A 17,054-nucleotide genomic window follows, 5' to 3' on the forward strand; every position below is an offset into this window, starting at 1 on the left:
TATAAAATCTGTTTTTTTTTTTTTTTTAAAGATTTATTTATTTCTTTGAAAGGCAGAGTTACACAGAGAGAGAGAGGTCTTCCATCTGCTGGTTCACTCCCAAAATGGCCACAACAGGCCAGAGCTGGGCCGATCCGAAGCCAAGAGCCAGAAGCTTCTTCCAGTTCTCCCATGTGGGTGCAGGGCCCCAAGGACTTGGGCCATCTTCCACTGCTTTCCCAGGCCATAGCAGAGAGCTGGTTTGGAAGTAGAGCAGCTGGGACTAGAACCGATGCCTGAATGGAATGCCGGCACTGCAGGCAGTGGCTTTACCCTAGATGCCATAGTGCCGGCCCCAAACCTGTTCTTGAGGTAGACTACTTCATTTTTCCTAACCCTTTTGTCGTTAAAATTTTTTATATTTTTTATCATGTCTCAAGTGAAGATGATTTATTATAGCGTTGTAGGATTTTGGATGTTTTTGTCCTTGGGATATTTTAATATGACAAAAGAGATTTTAAGATTTATTCTGAATTCCCAATAAGTCTTCAAAAAAAAAAACTTACAGCCTGAATGGAATCAAGTAACTAAAGGATAAATGTACTTTTTAAAGGTGATTTTGCTTAACATGAAGCTTGTAAGCATACCAAATACTGGCATTTGGAATGGAAGAATTTAATCTTTATAATTCTTCCTCGTTAATATTTTAAAAAATGTTTACTGCTGGTTTAGTAAAGTTAACTTAATATTTGTATTTACTGTTAGCATAGTTTCCTATTTATTTTTTAAGATGTATTTATTATTTGAAAGGTAGAGTTAGAGAGAGAGAGATATCTTCCATGTGCTGGTTCACTCCCTAATGGCCAAAGCCAAGAGCCTGGTACTCCATCTGAGTCTTCCATGTGGGTGCAGGGGCCCAAATACTTGGGCTATCGTCTGCTCCTTTCCCAGGGGCATTGGCATTAAGCTGGATCGGAAGTGAAACATCCAGGGTTTGAACTGGTGCCCATATGGCATTGACTTAATCCCTATTTATTTTGAAAGATCTAAACTTTTATTTTATGTTACATGTACCAATTATTAATCAACATAGCATTTTTAAAAAACTTTTATTGTGATAAAATGTGCTATTTAACCATTTTTAAGTATACAATTCATTGGCTTTAATTACATTCGCAATGTTGTACAGCTGTCATCTCCATTGCCAAAATTTTTTCGTCTCCTCACAACCAGAAACTCTGTGACTGATAAGCATTAACTTCCATCTCCCTCTTCCCTAGATCCTGGAAACTTCTGGTCTGCTGCCTGGGTCTGGATTTGCCAATCATAGATATTCCTGTAGTAGAATCATACAGCTTGGCCTTTTAAGTCTAGCTAACTTTACTTAGCCTGTTGTCAAGGTTCATGCTGTGCCTATTATGTATTTTATTAGCATTTTGTACTAATGTACATTTATATTTCAGCTCGGGATAGGATTTCAACAGGGGTGTTTTTTTGTTTGGTTTTACTAAAGTTACATTTTTAGAATGTTACTTGTATTTGGAACCAAATCTTGTGAAATTAGCAACGAAGTCCAATGATATGCCTTGTTGTTTGTTGTGATTAGCTATGCCCAAGGCTCTGTGTGTCGAGTAAGTTTAGGAATGCCAGAAATGACGCTGACTTGGATCTCTTGCCCCTGTGACTCCCATAAAAGCTAAGGTGGGAATGCACAGCATACTGGGCTTTCCGCACTGTCACTACACCCTGGTCTGTGCGCCACCAGTGTCAGCCCAGCACCCGTCCTTCAGGCATTTGGTGCTTGGTGTCGGGTGGGTTGGCAAGGCTCCGCTCCTTTGCTGTTTGTCCTGTGACTTGGCTAAGAGTTCTGGAGAAAAATAAGCAGAAGATGAGATTCAACAGCTTTCAAAGAGAAGTAAAATAAAGGATATGCAAGAAAGCATTCAGATGCCTCATTAGTAATCAAAGGAATGCAGATTCGAGCATGTTACCTTTCTGTATTTTTCTAAACAATTACAGTAGCAAAATATTTGAGAATTTGTGATGCTGTGAGATTAGATCATCCTAGTATAGCCGTGTAAATTAGGACATTCACTCAAATAGGTAGTCATTGAAGAAGGCGCTCCACTAGTTGCTGAGGGGATGTTTGTGACTGCATAGATTATAGACACAGGAGGAATAGTATCAGCAACAGTTGAAAACTCTGAATGCTCAGTAGTTTGGGTTAATTTAGAATATTTGGTGTATTGTTAAGTAAATGTTAAACATCAAGATAAATAACATGAATAAAAACAAAAAAAAGTGAACATTTGTATAATGCATAGAAATGTATATATCAAAGTTTGACAGATATCTATATATTTTTTTTTTTAATTTTTTTTTTTTTTGACAGGCAGAATGGACAGTGAGAGAGAGAGACAGGGAGAAAGGTCTTCCTTTTGCTGTTGGTTCACCCTCCAATGGCCATCGTGGCCGGCATGCTGCGGCCAGCGCACCGTGCTGATCCGATGGCAGGAGCCAGGTGCTTCTCCTGGTCTTCCATGGGGTGCAGGGCTCAAGGACTTGGACCATCCTCCACTGCACTCCTGGGCCACAGCAGAGAGCTGGCCTGGAAGAGGGGCAACTGGGACAGAATCCGGCGCCCTGACCGGGACTAGAACCCAGTGTGCCAGCGCCACAGGTGGAGGATTAGCCAATTGAGCCACGGCGCTGGCCTGTATTGTTTTTTAGTTGATTTCAGATAACGTTTTTTTCTCTGAGGTTTCCCATGGTATTGATAATTACTAAGAATGAAATTGGTTATGTGTTTATTTGAGACGCACAAAGCTCCCGTCTGCTGGCTTATTCCCCAGATGTCCATAATGACTGGGGCTGGGCCAAAACCAGGGTTGGGGACTCAATCCACATTATGTGACATTCGTGGCAGGGACTCAGCTATGCGTCATCACTTGCTGCCTCCCAGGGTGTGCATTAGCAGGAAGCTGGGGTTGGGAGTGGAGCCAGGATTGGAGCACAGGCACTCGGATACAGGATGTGGTGGCCCAGCCGGCAGCGTAACTGCTAGGGCAAATGCCTGCCCCAGGTAAGTTGTTCTGTGAGGCCACCTGAGTGTTTGTGCTCTGATTCTCTGAGGACACTGACTACTCTGTGGTTGTGAGTGCTGTGGCCTGCGTGTCCCTGTCCTCTTTCCCATCTGAGAGAAGCTGAGTGATGGCGTTGATTTTGGCTGTTGCAGAGGCACCGAGGACATCACCTCTCCTCACGGCATCCCTCTCGACCTCCTGGACCGAGTGATGATCATCCGGACCATGCTGTACACCCCACAGGAAATGAAGCAGGTGAGCCTTCCTTCTTCCCTCCTGCTCCCTTCTCCCGTTGCTCCTGGGTTCACTGAGGGCCTTGTAGACAGATCCCACGGACTGGACCATCCCCCTGCTTAGCAGCTGGCCCTGGACAAATCCTGGGGCTCCTGAGTCTGAAAGAGAAGTTGAGCTGCGTAGGTGTTGCTTCAAGTGTCCCAGCATCAGCTCCCGATGTCATGGTTGTTTCCCCTTCTACAAGTTTCCTCAGTAAGCTTTAGGAACAGGATAATGAAAAAGTGGACTCGATGACACCATTAGGGAGGCCATCAGCCCTAAAAAGAGGTGGGAATAAAATGTTATTTCATGAAAATGAAAGCCTTTTGGTACCCACGGCAGACCCTGCCTGTCGCTTTTTCTGCTCAGGGGATAAGGTGAGGCGCTTGGTCCTGCAGAACCACCAGCAGGCCAGCCCTGGGGGAGTGTGAACACAGCTCCCTGGCCTGCAGGGACCAGCACTTGCAGCCTACCAGAGCCTGTGTGCTGTGAGCAGTGCAAGTAGTGCTGGCCTCTTGGGGACTTTGGTGGTAGAGGGGCAGGCCTGTGGCTTTGCTGCAGAGTTCTTGAGGACTGCTGCCGGGTCCACAGCGGTGACGGTGAGGTGGTGTCACACGGCTGAGAAGAGCTCCTGGAGGTAGAGTTAATGAAGTGGGCTCTGGAGGCCCCCGGGAAGCACCCCTGCGAGCAGCCAGCTCGGGACCTGCCACAGGTCCACAGGAGCAATGGCGAGAGGCTTGGCTGGAAGGAAGAGCGGCGTGTATGAGGCTGGGCCTGGCCCAAGGGCACAGTCCCAGCTATCCCTGCAGGAATTGGCTTCTTGCTGGACTTGGAGCTCATGTACCACCTGCACGTGAGCATTGCCTAGCACTCTGCACTTACCGTCGCTGGCGCCTGGCCTCTGTTTCCGGGCGGTCGTTACCGTCGCTGCCTGGTTTGTTTTTTATGGCGGCATCGTGAGCAGCAAGTCCAGGTTGCGGACGAGGCTGTGCCCTGTGGAGCCCAGGGCCTCTGCGCAGTGGCGGGCCAGGCCCTGGTTTGCCGTCCCCTGGTGGTGGATGTGCTGTGCCCTTTGCTCTGCCTGCCCTTGCCCTGAGGTGGTGTCTGGCCAGGGCTGGGGCCGTTGATGAGCCAGGGCCGTGCTGATGCGTTGATGCACTCTGCCTGTGTCCTCTCCGCTCACAGAGCACAGCTTCCTGTTGGGCCGACGCTGGCGCTGAGCCCGCGGGCATGCCTGCTGGTCCTGCTGGCGTGACTGCATTTGATCTCTCGTAACCTGGAGGGTGGCAGAACTGTTCTCATCTTCACTCTGGAGGATACTGAGACGTAGGCTAGCTAATTTGCCCAAGCCTATAATGCTAGTCACTAGCTAGTGGGTGACAAGACAGGCTGGAATCCAGACTGCCTTTTTTTTTTTTTTTTTTTTTTTAAGATTATTTATTTGAGGTAGAGTTACAGAGAGAGAGAGAGAGAGAGAGAGGGAAAGAAAGAGAGAGAGGTCTTCCATCCTCTGGTTATTCCCCAAATGGCCACAATGGCTGGAGCTGGGCCAGTCTGAAGCCAGGAGCCTGGAGCTTCTTCCAGGTCTCTCACGTGGGTGCAGGGGCCCAAGCACTTGGACCATCTTCTGCTAGATGATATCAGGCCATAGCAGAGAGCTGGATTAGAAGAGAGCATCCCTGGCCGGCACCGTGGCTTAACAGGCTAATCCTCCGCCTTGCGGCGCCGGCACACCGGGTTCTAGTACCGGTTGGGGCGCCGGATTCTATCCCGGTTGCCCCTCTTCCAGGCCAGCTCTCTGCTATGGTCCGGGAAGGCAGTGGAGGATGGCCCAAGTGCTTGGGCCTTGCACCCACATGGGAGACCAGGATAAGCACCTGGCTCCTGGCTTTGGATCAGCGCGATGCGCCAGTTGCAGCGGCCATTGGAGGGTGAACCAACGGCAAAGGAAGACCTTTCTCTCTGTCTCTCTCTCTCTCTCACTATCCACTCTGCCTGTCAAAAAAAAAAGAAGAAGAAGAAGAAGAAGAGAGCATCCAGGACACAAACTGGCACCATATGGGATGCCATACTTCAGGTGGAGGCTTAGCATACTACGCCTCACAGCTGGCCAGTAGGCCATCTGATTCTAAAACCTATGCTAATCACAAACCTTTCTCCTCTCAAATGGGTGTAGCTTCCTTTGGGTAGTTTGTGAGTAGAATCTTCCCTTTGAAGCTGTCAGGGCCTCTCCTGGGTACTCCCTGGCAGTCTACCCCTCACCTGGGCCTGCCAGCATTCTTAGGACAGCACCCAAAAAGGCCGTGCATACAACAAGTGAGTCAGCATTGACAGAATACCGAAGCAGTTATAGTTCATCACAACAATTGCATGTATGATTTAGGATATGGTACTGATGGCTGAGGGTCACCTGCTATTGGTTGAATGCCAGATTGAAGCCAAGACATTCATGGAATAGAAGCAGAAGCAAAACAAAGGGCTGCAAGTGCTTATTGGAAACCTTCCCCATTCTTATTGCTTCCACGAGGCATCTGCTATTTGGGACCAAAACACTCATGAAAGGCAGCGTGGCTGTGGCCAGGGCCAGGTACCCTTGGAGCACTTGTTGACTTCCGTTTGCTGGCTGAATGGCTGGCGTAGTTTGGTGCACTTCTCTGGGCCTCTGCCCCTCCTCTGTTCCTTTGGGAGACTGTCGTGGGACTGTGTGAGAGAGTGGCAGGAGCACACCGCTCACCGCCCCTTCCGCTGCACTGGAAGCTTCATGTGCTTCACGGACACCCTCTGGAGTCCTTCACAGCAGCTTTGCAATAACCTCAGTTGGAGGCTCAAGGAACGAGGGTTTCATGATCCTGCAGAGAGTAAGAGCGTGGACCCCACACTTGCAGCCAGGTGACCCTGGCTGCCCCCATTTGACTCCAGCGCCTGCAGTCTGAGTTCTCTTGGAATGTTCTGCACAGTACCTCCCATGGCAGGCCAGCTCCGCTGACTCCATCTTGGCCCATCCAGGATGGCCTCTTGGGTTTTCCCTTGGCTTAGCAGAGGACGGACTGACTGCTGGGACTCGCAGGACTTTGTTCTTGCTGGCCAAGGGATAACCTTGGCATTTTGACTGCAGCCTGGGGTAGGGTTTTAAACAAACAAACTCAGAGTAACTTGTGGACTGTGCCACCAGTGCCGACACTCTCATAAACTATCCCTGAAGGTTATTAAATGATTAAGGATCTCATTTATGAGCTGTCCATTTTCGACCAGTCTGAGACAGCGCTCCTGTGATTGCTCTGGCCTGCTCTAGAGAGAGAGAGTGAGCAGAGTGTCTCTGATGTCCCAAAGCTGAGCCTCGGGTTCTGTGCAGCTGACTCCAGGGAAGACTCTAGGCCAAGCTCTCATTTGGCTAGGCTCCAGGGCTCAGGGTCTGCATCTCTGGGGTTTCAGCAGGTCCCCAGGGCTCAGGGTCTGCATCTCTGGGGTTTCAGCAGGTCCCCAGGGCTCAGGGTCTGCATCACTGGGGTTTCAGCAGGTCCCCAGGGCTCAGGGTCTGCATCTCTGGGGTTTCAGCACGTCCCCAGGGCTCAGGGTCTGCATCTCTGGGGTTTCAGCAGGTCCCCAGTAGACGTGCTTGGCGGGACCTGGGGCTTTCCTCAGTCTGTGGCTGTCAGCAAGAAGCCTTGTTACGTGGAAGCTGTGTTCCCGGGGCGGGGGCAGCAGTCACCTCACTGTAGCTGTTTCTGGCTTTGGACCTCAAGCAGTGCAGCCCTTTCCATCCAGGCTACAATTCTTTCAGCAGAGCTCACACCCTGGCCTCCTACCTAGGAGCCAACACATAAATTGCTGTGGCCTGTGCACTGTTTATGAAATGTGTGAACAAGTTGCCAGTATTTAGAAATCAGGACACTTGTCCGGTGCCGTGGCTCAACAGGCTAATCCTCCGTCTTGCGGCGCTGGCACACCAGGTTCTAGTCCCGGTTGGGGCGCCAGATTCTATTCCGGTTGCCCCTCTTCCAGGCCAGCTCTCTGCTATGGCCCGGGAGTGCAGTGGAGGATGGCCCAAGTGCTTGGGCCCTGCACCCCATGGGAGACCAGGAGAAGCACCTGGTTCCTGGCTTTGGATCAGTGCGATGCGCCGGCTGCAGCATGCTGGCCACGGCGGCCATTGGAGGGTGAACCAACGGCAAAAAGGAAGACCTTTCTCTCTGTCTCTCTCTCTCTCACTATCCACTCTGCCTGTCAAAAAAAAAAAAAAAAAAAAAAAAAAAGAAGAAGAAGAAAAGAAAAAGAAAGAAATCAGGACACTTGACACAGAAATCTAAGCTCCCAGCCTGTTTTGACAGAAGGGAAGACATTGCTAGCAGCACCTTATGGCTGTGGGGGTGGAGTGCAGGGACTGCCTCCCTGGGTGCCATCTGGCCTGTCCACTCACTTCACCCCATCAGGCCTGCTGGGCTTGATAGGACCTTTCCCATCTGTGACCCACAGGCGAGGCTGGCCCTGGCCAGGGTCCTCACAGATGTTAGAATGCCCGTGCTGCCTTGGGGTCCCAGCCTGGAGACTGACAGGCCAGCCTCGATGAGGACTGCCCCGGTGAACCTCTGCCTCTCCTTTCCCTTCCTCCAGGACTGTATCTGAGACTCAGTCTTTCCAGTTCCTGTGCCTCCACCCTGGGGGTGTTTTTATGGCTTTAATTTAAACAAGGGCTTCTTGATATCTTGTTTACGAAGCTGCCAAAGTGAAAAATTCCTGTATTATATGAGGCTCGAAGTCCTCGAGTTATCTCAGCTGCACAACACACAACATCATTATCCTGCTGCCCCTTATCACTCAGCGCTGGTGCGCCTGCAGGATCCCGGTGCCACTGTGTCACATTGTCCCCGCCGCTAGCCTGCTTCCTCCTCCGACTTCACCCAGATCTTCCACTGCAACACGCGTCAGCTTCTTCTTGATAGATTAGATATCTCCTGGTGATGTTATGAGGCCTGGTAAATCTTAAAAGTAACTTTTTTGATTCATTTAACCATCGTATTTATCAAGCAAATAAGAAGTGTCTCTTCTCGCCTGAGTGCTCCTAGGTAGTGGTGCCCATGCTGGGGAGGAAGGCGGAGCCCTTGAGGGAGCCCAGGGCAGTTTGGAAGAGGCCTGGGCTGTCTGTGCTGGGACAGCGCAGAGATGGCTGGGGCAGGCAGGAGCCATCCTCTGGAAGGACACAACGCCCTGCCAGGGCACCTTGCATACAGGCTGTGGTGTTACATGCTGCCTGGTCGGGGGGAGGTGGGTGGGCAAGGCCGGCAGTGTTGGGCCTGCAGGATAAGAAACACCGTCAAGGTTGTTTTTGAAGCACTTTATCATTGTACACCTGAGGTTGGTCACTGACACTTGAGGTTGCTCACTGTTGGTATGGTTTTTTTCTCCCATAAAAGATCATTAAAATCCGAGCCCAGACAGAGGGAATCAACATCAGTGAGGAGGCACTGAACCACCTGGGGGAGATCGGTACCAAGACCACTCTGAGGTGAGCTGGCATCCCTGGGCAGTGCTGGGGCTTCCCAGGGTCGGGCTGCATCTGCTCGTCCCGCTGTGCCTGTTCCTTCTTCAGGGCCCTGCAGTTGGAGTGCAGAGTATCTGGATGGCAGCTCTAAGCAAGCTGCAGTAACAGCTGAAATCCCCTTGGGGAGATCCTGCACCAGTCCTCTTGGCGGAGGAGACGGACAGAGGGCAGGCCCGAGGCAGGCAGCTTTCACTGACGATCACTGAATTTTTGTGCCTTGGATGGGGCACGCACTTCCACTCGGCTGTGTGTTAGTTTCCCTGCCATGTTAAATACCCCATTAGTACTTGGCATTACCTGCCGGGCACCTGTATACATCTGGGTTTGCAGTCCCTCTCAGATAGCAGTGGAGTTACCTCCTCTCAGAACTTCTAGATGGTGAGAAAGACGTGGAGAGTCGCACACGCCACGTTGGTGGTTTCTGGCCCCTCTCGTGGGGCCGTGACTGCAGCTCTCTCTGTCTGCTGTGTCCACGACAAATAGTACAAGCTAGGGTCTGTGCTGCCTGCTGATGTGGGGGGAGGGGTTCCTTTCTGTGGCCCCAGTGTCACTCCTATCACTCCTTTGTCCACTCCAGGTACTCAGTGCAGCTGCTGACCCCGGCCAACTTACTGGCCAAAATCAATGGGAAGGACAGCATCGAGAAGGAGCACGTCGAGGAGATCAGTGAGCTTTTCTATGATGCTAAATCCTCGGCCAAAATCCTGGCTGACCAGCAGGACAAGTACATGAAGTGACGTGGCCAAGGCGCCCTCCGAGCCGAGGCTCCCAGGCCTTCCCTGGCCTGGGCAGGGCCTGTGGGCAGGAGCACAGCCTGTCCCCACCCACGTGTGCTTGCAGTGTTATCAGTTCAGCGTGGAAAGCTTTTCATTTTAAATTATCAAAACTTTTCCTGGGGTTGCTCTGAAGGAGCCCTCTGCACTCCCGCTCCCCCTCATGTTTTCTAATAAATCCTTATAGTTATTTTCGTGACATCTCTCTCTCTTTAAATTAAAAATAAGAAAAAAAACTTTATTTCAGAATAGTTTTAGATGTACCGTTTGGTTATTGTTAACCCCTTACAGCAATATGACATGTCACAATGAATGACGTATTGCCATCTTCTCCACTTTACCTGACGCCCTTTTTCTGTCCCAGGACCCCATCCGGGACACCATGTTACATTGAGCCATCTCCTTAAGGCCTTCTTGCCTGTGACAGTTTCAGACTTGCCTTCTTTTTGATGACCTTGACAGTTGTGAGGAGGACCAGCCAGGATTTCTATCAGATGTGACTTAGTTGGGGTTTGTATGTTTTCCCCATGGTTAGACTGGGTTGTAGTTTTGGGAGGAAGACCCCAGAGATAATGTACCCTTCTCCTTGCATCCCATCAGGGCACATGCCGTCAACGTGCCCTATCACTGGTGATGTTGACCTTGGCCACCTGGCTGAGGTCGTACTGGTCAGGTTTCTTGTTTCTGTGCTGTGCTGTTCAGAAGAAAGCTATCAGCTGCAGCCCACATGTGAGGGGTGGGAGTCCTGCTCTTCCTCCTTGGGAGCTGAGGATTTGTCTAAACTAATTGGAAGTCTTAGGCATAGGGAGATTGCTCTTCTTTCCTATGCCATATATCAGTGTGGATGAATGAATATTTGTTGGTTATTAATATTACTTATTTTGCTGCTTAAACTTTGGCCATTGCAAGCTCTTTCTGCTGGCTGTTGTCCCTCCCCTTCCACAAGTTCCTCTCAATCAGTGACCGCATCTCTAGGTGAACTAGGCTTGTCATCCTTGTGGGGCAGAGCGGCGTTGTTCTCCGTGAGTGATGTCCCTTGCAGGCATGCAAGGAGACAGCAGGCAGGAGGAGCTGATACTGCTGGAGATTCCCCAGCCCTTGCAGGGGCCAGAGTGAATCTCCCATGGCCTGACCTGAGAGAGTTCCCAGCATGGTGGAGTGGGTGATGATGGGACCTTCTGAAGTCAGGGCTGTGTTGTGGCCTGGCCTGCCTGCCTGCCTGTGAGATTGTGCCTGTGTCCTTGGTTCCCAGCTCAAGCCATGTTAGATGAAGAACTGTACTTAGTGTGTGCTGGGGGCGTGCTAAAGCTTTCCATTTCATTTTGTCTTCACAGCGGCTCTCTGAGATTGGCATGGGTGTGTTAGCCCACTCTCCTAATGAGGAAGATGAAGTGCAAGTCAAGTCCATTGCCCAGCTAGTAAGAGGGAACCAGGACTTGTAGCAAGACTGGCTGAGTCTGTAAACAGCTCCCATGGCTGCAGCGCCTCCTTCAGGATGTAGAGTTGTCCAGTCGTTGGTCGTTGTGGTCTTCAAGATCTGGTCTCTGCATCAGGCAGGCGAGGGAAACAGGGACACGTGTGAGGAAAATGACCTTTCGGTCCTATCCAGAGGACAGGAACCAGCCCGCTGTCCCAACTGAGCCTCTCACTTAGGCCCACACCTTTCATAGGAGATGCGTAGGAAGGGAGCAGTGGTCACAGGAAGGGGACCGCAGGGTGGGACCATCTTCCTCAGCTCTCAGGGCCACCCTGATAGCCAGAGCAGCTAAGTGAGGAAGGGTGGGCTAATCTCCCTCCCCTGGCCACAGCCCCCTGATTCCTGTTCCTTGGGGGTCCTATCTGAGGCGGGCCCAGGGATGGCCCAGCTTGTTTGACTGCTCTGAAGTGAGGGAGATGGTTCTGGATAGGTAGGAAGGTTGGGTTATTTTAATTTTCCTCCTGTTTTTTTCCAGCAAGGCCTGAGATTATTACATTAATCTTCTAGGTGAAGTTTTTACGACCAATCCCTCGCCGACTATGAGAAGTTTCTCCATCCATTACCACGAGGGAAACAGACCCTGGTGGGAGGAAAATATTTGTTACATCTTATCAGGCTGACACGCAATCTAACAACAATTACAGCAGCCCCATTTTTTGCACTATTTCAGCTCCAGCGTGAAAAATTGTTGTAATATTAAAGTGAGGCAGGGTGGGGGTGGCCGTGAGAAGCAGTTGAATATTCCAAGCTCTGATCCAGGCTCTCGGGGGTGCCTCCCAGCGAGCGAGCAGGTGGCTCAGCAGAAGGCATCTTTGCACATAAGTCCCAGCTCCCTGTCTTGTGTGCTAAGGGCCCAGAAATGCGGTGGGAGTGGGAAAGGCTCTTGGATGATGGGTCCCCGGCCCTGGCTGGAAAATCCCTGTCCCGGCTTGGTTTTCTCAGTGCAGAAAGCTCCTCGCTCACCACACCTCTTAGAGTTGCACCTGCAGATTGCTCTTTAGGCTGTATGTTTTTAGGATTAACAGACCATGTTCTCATACCAGAAAGTGACTTCTTGGTCAGCAAGTCTTTCTTAGCCGTTTCTTTATTGGATGGAGGTGCCCAAGGAGGTGGAGGGTTGTACTCCCCGTGGACATCCCTCTCTCACCCCAGGGCCAGCCTTGGGCTGGGCAGCTGGACCTGCCTGAGATGGCCCTGTTCTCAAGGGCTCCACACAGTGGCAACAGTTAGGAGAGGAGAGCACAGGTTCTGGGGGCGTGGCGCTGTTTGAGTGAGACAGATTCTACTTGTAGTATTGATTTCTTTTTCTTTTCTTTTTTTTAAAGATTTATTTATTTTTACTTGAAAGTCACAGTTAAAGAGAGAGAAGGAGAGGCAGAGAGAGAGAAAGAGAGAGAGAGAGGTCTTTCATCCACTGGTTCACTCCCCAATTGGCTGCAACAGCCAGAGCTGGGGCGATTCAAAGCCAGGAGCTGCTTCTGGGTCTCCCATGCGGGTGCAGGGGCCCAAGGACTTGGGCCATCTTCTGGTTTCCCAGGCCATAGCACAGAGCTGGATTGGAAGTGGAGCAGCCGAGACTAGAAATGGTGCCCATGTGGGATGCTGGCACTGCAGGCGGCGGCTTTACCTGCTGCTCCACAGCGCCGGCCCCTGTGGTATTGATTTCATTTGCCTCTTCTTTGGCCTTGGTCCTGACAGAGCCAAGTCCTTCCGTGAGCCTTGTTTTCCTCATCTGTAGGATGGGGTGTCATACTCCACAGACTGGATGTATGGACTCGGTGAGGTGCTGGCGGCTGCATCAGCCACCCAGGACACGGAGAGACCGTGACGAGCGTCAGACCTCTTTCCCTCTGGGGAGAAGAGATCCGTTTGTCAGACAGAGCCAGAGCCTGCTGGGCTCTGTCCCTCCCCATCCCTGTGCTGGAGCATCCAGCCAGGTTTGGAGAAAGTCCTGCGGCCCAGGGTCCCAGCTCTAGAGCACAGAGCATGGGAAGGGTAAAGGCAAGGACTTGCCCTTGGTGTCCTTGCCTTCCAGAAACCTGCACACACACACACACACACCCGGGACCCTCCAGGGCTAGAGTAGTAGGAGGGGAGAAATGGCAGCCCCTTGTCCCAGCCATGCCCTGTGGTCTCTGGGAAGCAGGCCCCCGGAGGTACAGCGGCATCCACTCTGTCCCTTGCCCAGGCTCCTCCACTGTGAGGCCACTCCCCCTCAAATTTGTGCCAGGACAGAAGGGCCCAGGGGGAAGCCTGGTAGGTGACTGGGAAGCTCGGGACGCTGGAGCGCCCTGCCGTGGGGAAGGGGTGGGCCGGCTGCGAGGGCTGGCTGTCGCCCCCGCTGGCCCTGTCGCCGCTTCTCGTCACTCGGCGGCAGGCACAGTGATTAATGACCGGGCCATGCCGCCCGTGCAGCCATCAGCGCGCGTCTCGGCGGCGATGGATGCGGCTGTCAGGCCTGCCCAGCCCGCGCTGACCCCCGGCCCCGGCCCGGCGCGATCAATGGGCGGCGCGAGGCGGGCGGCGGCTGGACCGGCGCGATAAGATGGGCCGATGAGCGCCCGCCGATTGCCCGCTCCGTCACCCGCCGTCACCGTCACCGTCACGCCGCCCGCGAGCAGATCGGGGCCGTCAGCGCCGAGTGATTAATGGGGACGCCGTAGCGGGGAGGGCGCGGGCGGACGCACCGCTCACGGCACCCTGCACTCTGGCAATGGGGACACGGAGTGTGTGTGGGGCACGGTCCCTGGGAGGGGGGACGATCAGCAGAACCTGGGACGGGGTGGAGAGAGGCGGCCAGCAGCTAACGCGACCTCGCCCACCCAGCCCCCTTCTGTGGCCCAGACTCCCGCCGCCCAGTGCAGACCCAGCCGCCCTTGAACACGCGGTACCTGACCAGTGCGGAGGCCTCAGGACCCGCAGCATAAATCGCAAATCAGTCGTCCCGCGGCCCCGCCCAGGGAGGCAGGCTTCCGGCCCGGACTGGCCCGGCCAGTCGGTGCCTGACTTCGTGGGTAGCTCTGGCCACCAGCCGCTGCTCTGGCGCTCACGTATCCCAAGGGGGCCAGGCCCTCTGCACGTTGTCCAAGGTCGGGTCACACTCATGGAGGTGCCCTGAGCGCTCTCAGCGCACCCAGTCGGCCCTGCTCTTGCCCCACAGGCGACAGTTAGGGAAGAGCCAGCCGGGTCCCTCCAGGGATGGACTGGGGGCCAGGAGAAAGGAGCGAGGGGCTGGCCTTGGAGAGCGCACCGTCAGCCCGGCAGGGAGGAGCCGCTGCTGGGTGCCAAGAGGAGGTGACGAGGTGACAGGTGTGTGGGAGGCCGGCCACCCTGTGAGGGGCACAGCAGGGTAGCTACGTCCTGGGCAGTATCATTCCCCATGGCGGCTCTGAGCCCAGCTCGGGATTGGGAGGCCACAGCGCCCCGGCGTGGGCTGACGCCCGCACACCACCTGCCCCAGCCCACCCCGGGGCCACCCCCCTCCCCCCCCGTGTCCCCCGCGGCTCTGCCCCAGATTCCCGGGCGGGACCCAGCACCTATGCAGCCTGCTTCCCTATGATGGAGGACGAAGCTCGCTGGGCAGGTAGCCTCGCGCACGTGGGAGAGCAGCAGCCCCCGGGAAAGCTTTAACTGACCTGGACTTTTAGTGAGAAATTCTTTATTTACAACTTAACAACTTTTAATTACATTTTCCATAAACTTTTTTGAAGTATCCTTGAACACATTTAATTATTTGAATGGATAATTTTGAGCACAGTTCAGAATTTTAGGAAGTCCCAAAGGGTATCCAGTTGTGGGGGGGAACCTCAACACCTGTGTCCTGATCCCTCTTTGGAAGCCACCTGCTTTAGACCACTGGGTCCTACTGGAGGTGACCTGTGCCCATGCACCCTAGGACACACACAGCAGTCAAAAGGAAGACACCGTTCTCCAGGTACCACTCAACCTCCTACCCTCCCCCCATCTGTCAGTCTCTGCCTTCCAGTCCTCTCCACGTTTCTAAGCGAGTGGCAGACACAGTGTGCACTTTATCTTGAAATGCTTTGGCACACAGGTCATTATCGGGAGTTGTGTTTGCTTGGGGTTTTGTTGTTTTGCTAAGGTTAACCCTACAGAGTGAAATTCACGTGCACCATCCTCTTAGTTCTGGCCGGGAAACACACCTTGATCCTAGAATGTTTCTGGCACCCCAGAAAGTTCCTGTGCCTCTCCCCAGCCAATCCCCACTCCGTGAGAAGCAACCACCATCAGCATGTTTTCTGCCCCAGCTTAGCCTTGCCTGCTTCAGGATTTTGTATGAATGGGACCATTCATCGTGTGTGTGCTCGTTTGTGTTTTCACTGAGAATGCCTTTGAGGTTCATGGACATTGTGGTATGGACCAGTAGTTTTAAGATGTCATTATATGGACGTGCCATAGCTTCCTAATCCATTCACCTGTTGATGGCTCCAGTTGTCAGCTATTGTGAATATTCCCTTGTTCAACTCTGTGTAGGTCTGTATTTTTCTCTTGGGTCAGTGCCCAAGTGGGATAGCTGACTACAAGGTAGGAATATGCTTGGTGTTAAGAAAAACTGCTGGGCTTTTTCCTGGTGCAATCTATTTTTTCAACTCCCTGCCTATTTAAAAAAAAAAAAAAAGTTTCATCATTTATTGTGTGTGTGTATGAACCACTGGTTCACTCCCCAAATGCCTGTAATAACTAGAGTTGGTTGGGCTAGGCCACAGCCAGGAAATAGAAACTCAAACCTGGTCTCCCACTTGGGTGATAAGGACAAAACTACTTCGGCCCTCACCTGCTGCCTCCCAGGGTGTGTATTAGCAGAATGTGGAACCAGGACTTGAACCCTATTATGGGATACTGGTGACTCCTGGAGTCTTCTCAGTATATAAAATCAGTCCCACAGGGCTGGGGAACCTTTTTCTGCCAAGGACCATTTGTGCTGAGGTGGATTAGTTTCTGAGAGGAAGAGCGTGGTGGGGGCAAGACATCATTCACGGGCCATACAAAATCAGCAGCTTAAAAACTAGACTGCTATAGATTTACTGAATTGCAAGTTCCACTTGTGGTTGCCTTGGCAGGCCCAGACCAAGTGATTCCGTGGGCCTTATGTGGCCCGCTGGGGCGACGTCTCCCACCCTTGTATGGAGATCTCTCCAGAGGGAGGTGTTGTTGGTTTATTCAGGCCCCTTCTGTTGGGCATTTAGTTGGTCTTAGCCTTACTGAGCTGGGCTTTGAAGGTTAAACCAGATGTCCAGCAGACAGAGGGAGCGCAGGCCACCCAGGCAGCAGACCCTGCAGCACCCCTACTGTCGAGGAGTGAGCTTGCTGAGGGCAGAGGCAGCTCTGTTCCATCTGCCCAGGGGTTTCATAATGCCTGCTACCTGGGAAGCGTGTGCCGACCCAGAGGGTTTGAGGCAGGGAGTGAAGTGGGCACTGCTCTAGTTAGGAGCGCCCTGGGACTTTCCAGTCCAGATGTTGGAAGTGGAGGCTGGCTCCCAGATGATCCTGGAACGGTGCTACATGTCTTTGTCTGGAAGCCATGCTTTCCCCTTGGCCATGGGCCATGCCTCGGGGGCTGAGAAGGGAGGCAAAGGTGTGGGGCCACAGGCTCCCTCTGCCAGGAGCTAGGGGCACTGCCTCTGGAGGCCTCAGGGTCCCCACAGGACACGGTGGGCACTCTGCCTTCCCAGGAGAGCCCTGTAGCAGCTGCATGGCTGCACCAGCCCTCTGGCTTTGGCAGATAAGTCCCTGTGGGTTTCACTTCACCAGAAAGTGTGAGCAGGAGGCTGTCATCACCACCAGGCGCAAGTGTTCCTGGCCAAATGCCTCTCTGAGGAGGAAACTTCCACCTGGTAGAGGGGAGACCCATGGAAATGTGCCATCTGACACACCCAGAGGTCTAAGCCTTGTGCTGTTCCTGGCCGCCT

General features: G+C 52.7%; 1 protein-coding gene across 1 annotated transcript in view; it reads left to right on the plus strand.

The window, feature by feature from the left end:
- RUVBL1 (RuvB like AAA ATPase 1) overlaps positions 1 to 9,837 on the plus strand; it is a 48,482-nt gene extending 38,645 nt beyond the window's left edge. The window contains exons 9-11 of the mRNA XM_062200569.1: positions 3,215 to 3,317; positions 8,747 to 8,838; positions 9,452 to 9,837. Coding sequence (XP_062056553.1) covers positions 3,215 to 3,317; positions 8,747 to 8,838; positions 9,452 to 9,611 — 355 coding nt within the window. The 3' untranslated portion in view covers positions 9,612 to 9,837. The remainder of the gene's footprint in view (positions 1 to 3,214; positions 3,318 to 8,746; positions 8,839 to 9,451) is intronic.
- The last annotated feature ends 7,217 nt before the right edge of the window (positions 9,838 to 17,054 follow it).

The sequence above is a fragment of the Lepus europaeus genome, chromosome 9, assembly GCF_033115175.1.
Source record: "Lepus europaeus isolate LE1 chromosome 9, mLepTim1.pri, whole genome shotgun sequence".
Taxonomy (NCBI): domain Eukaryota; kingdom Metazoa; phylum Chordata; class Mammalia; order Lagomorpha; family Leporidae; genus Lepus; species Lepus europaeus.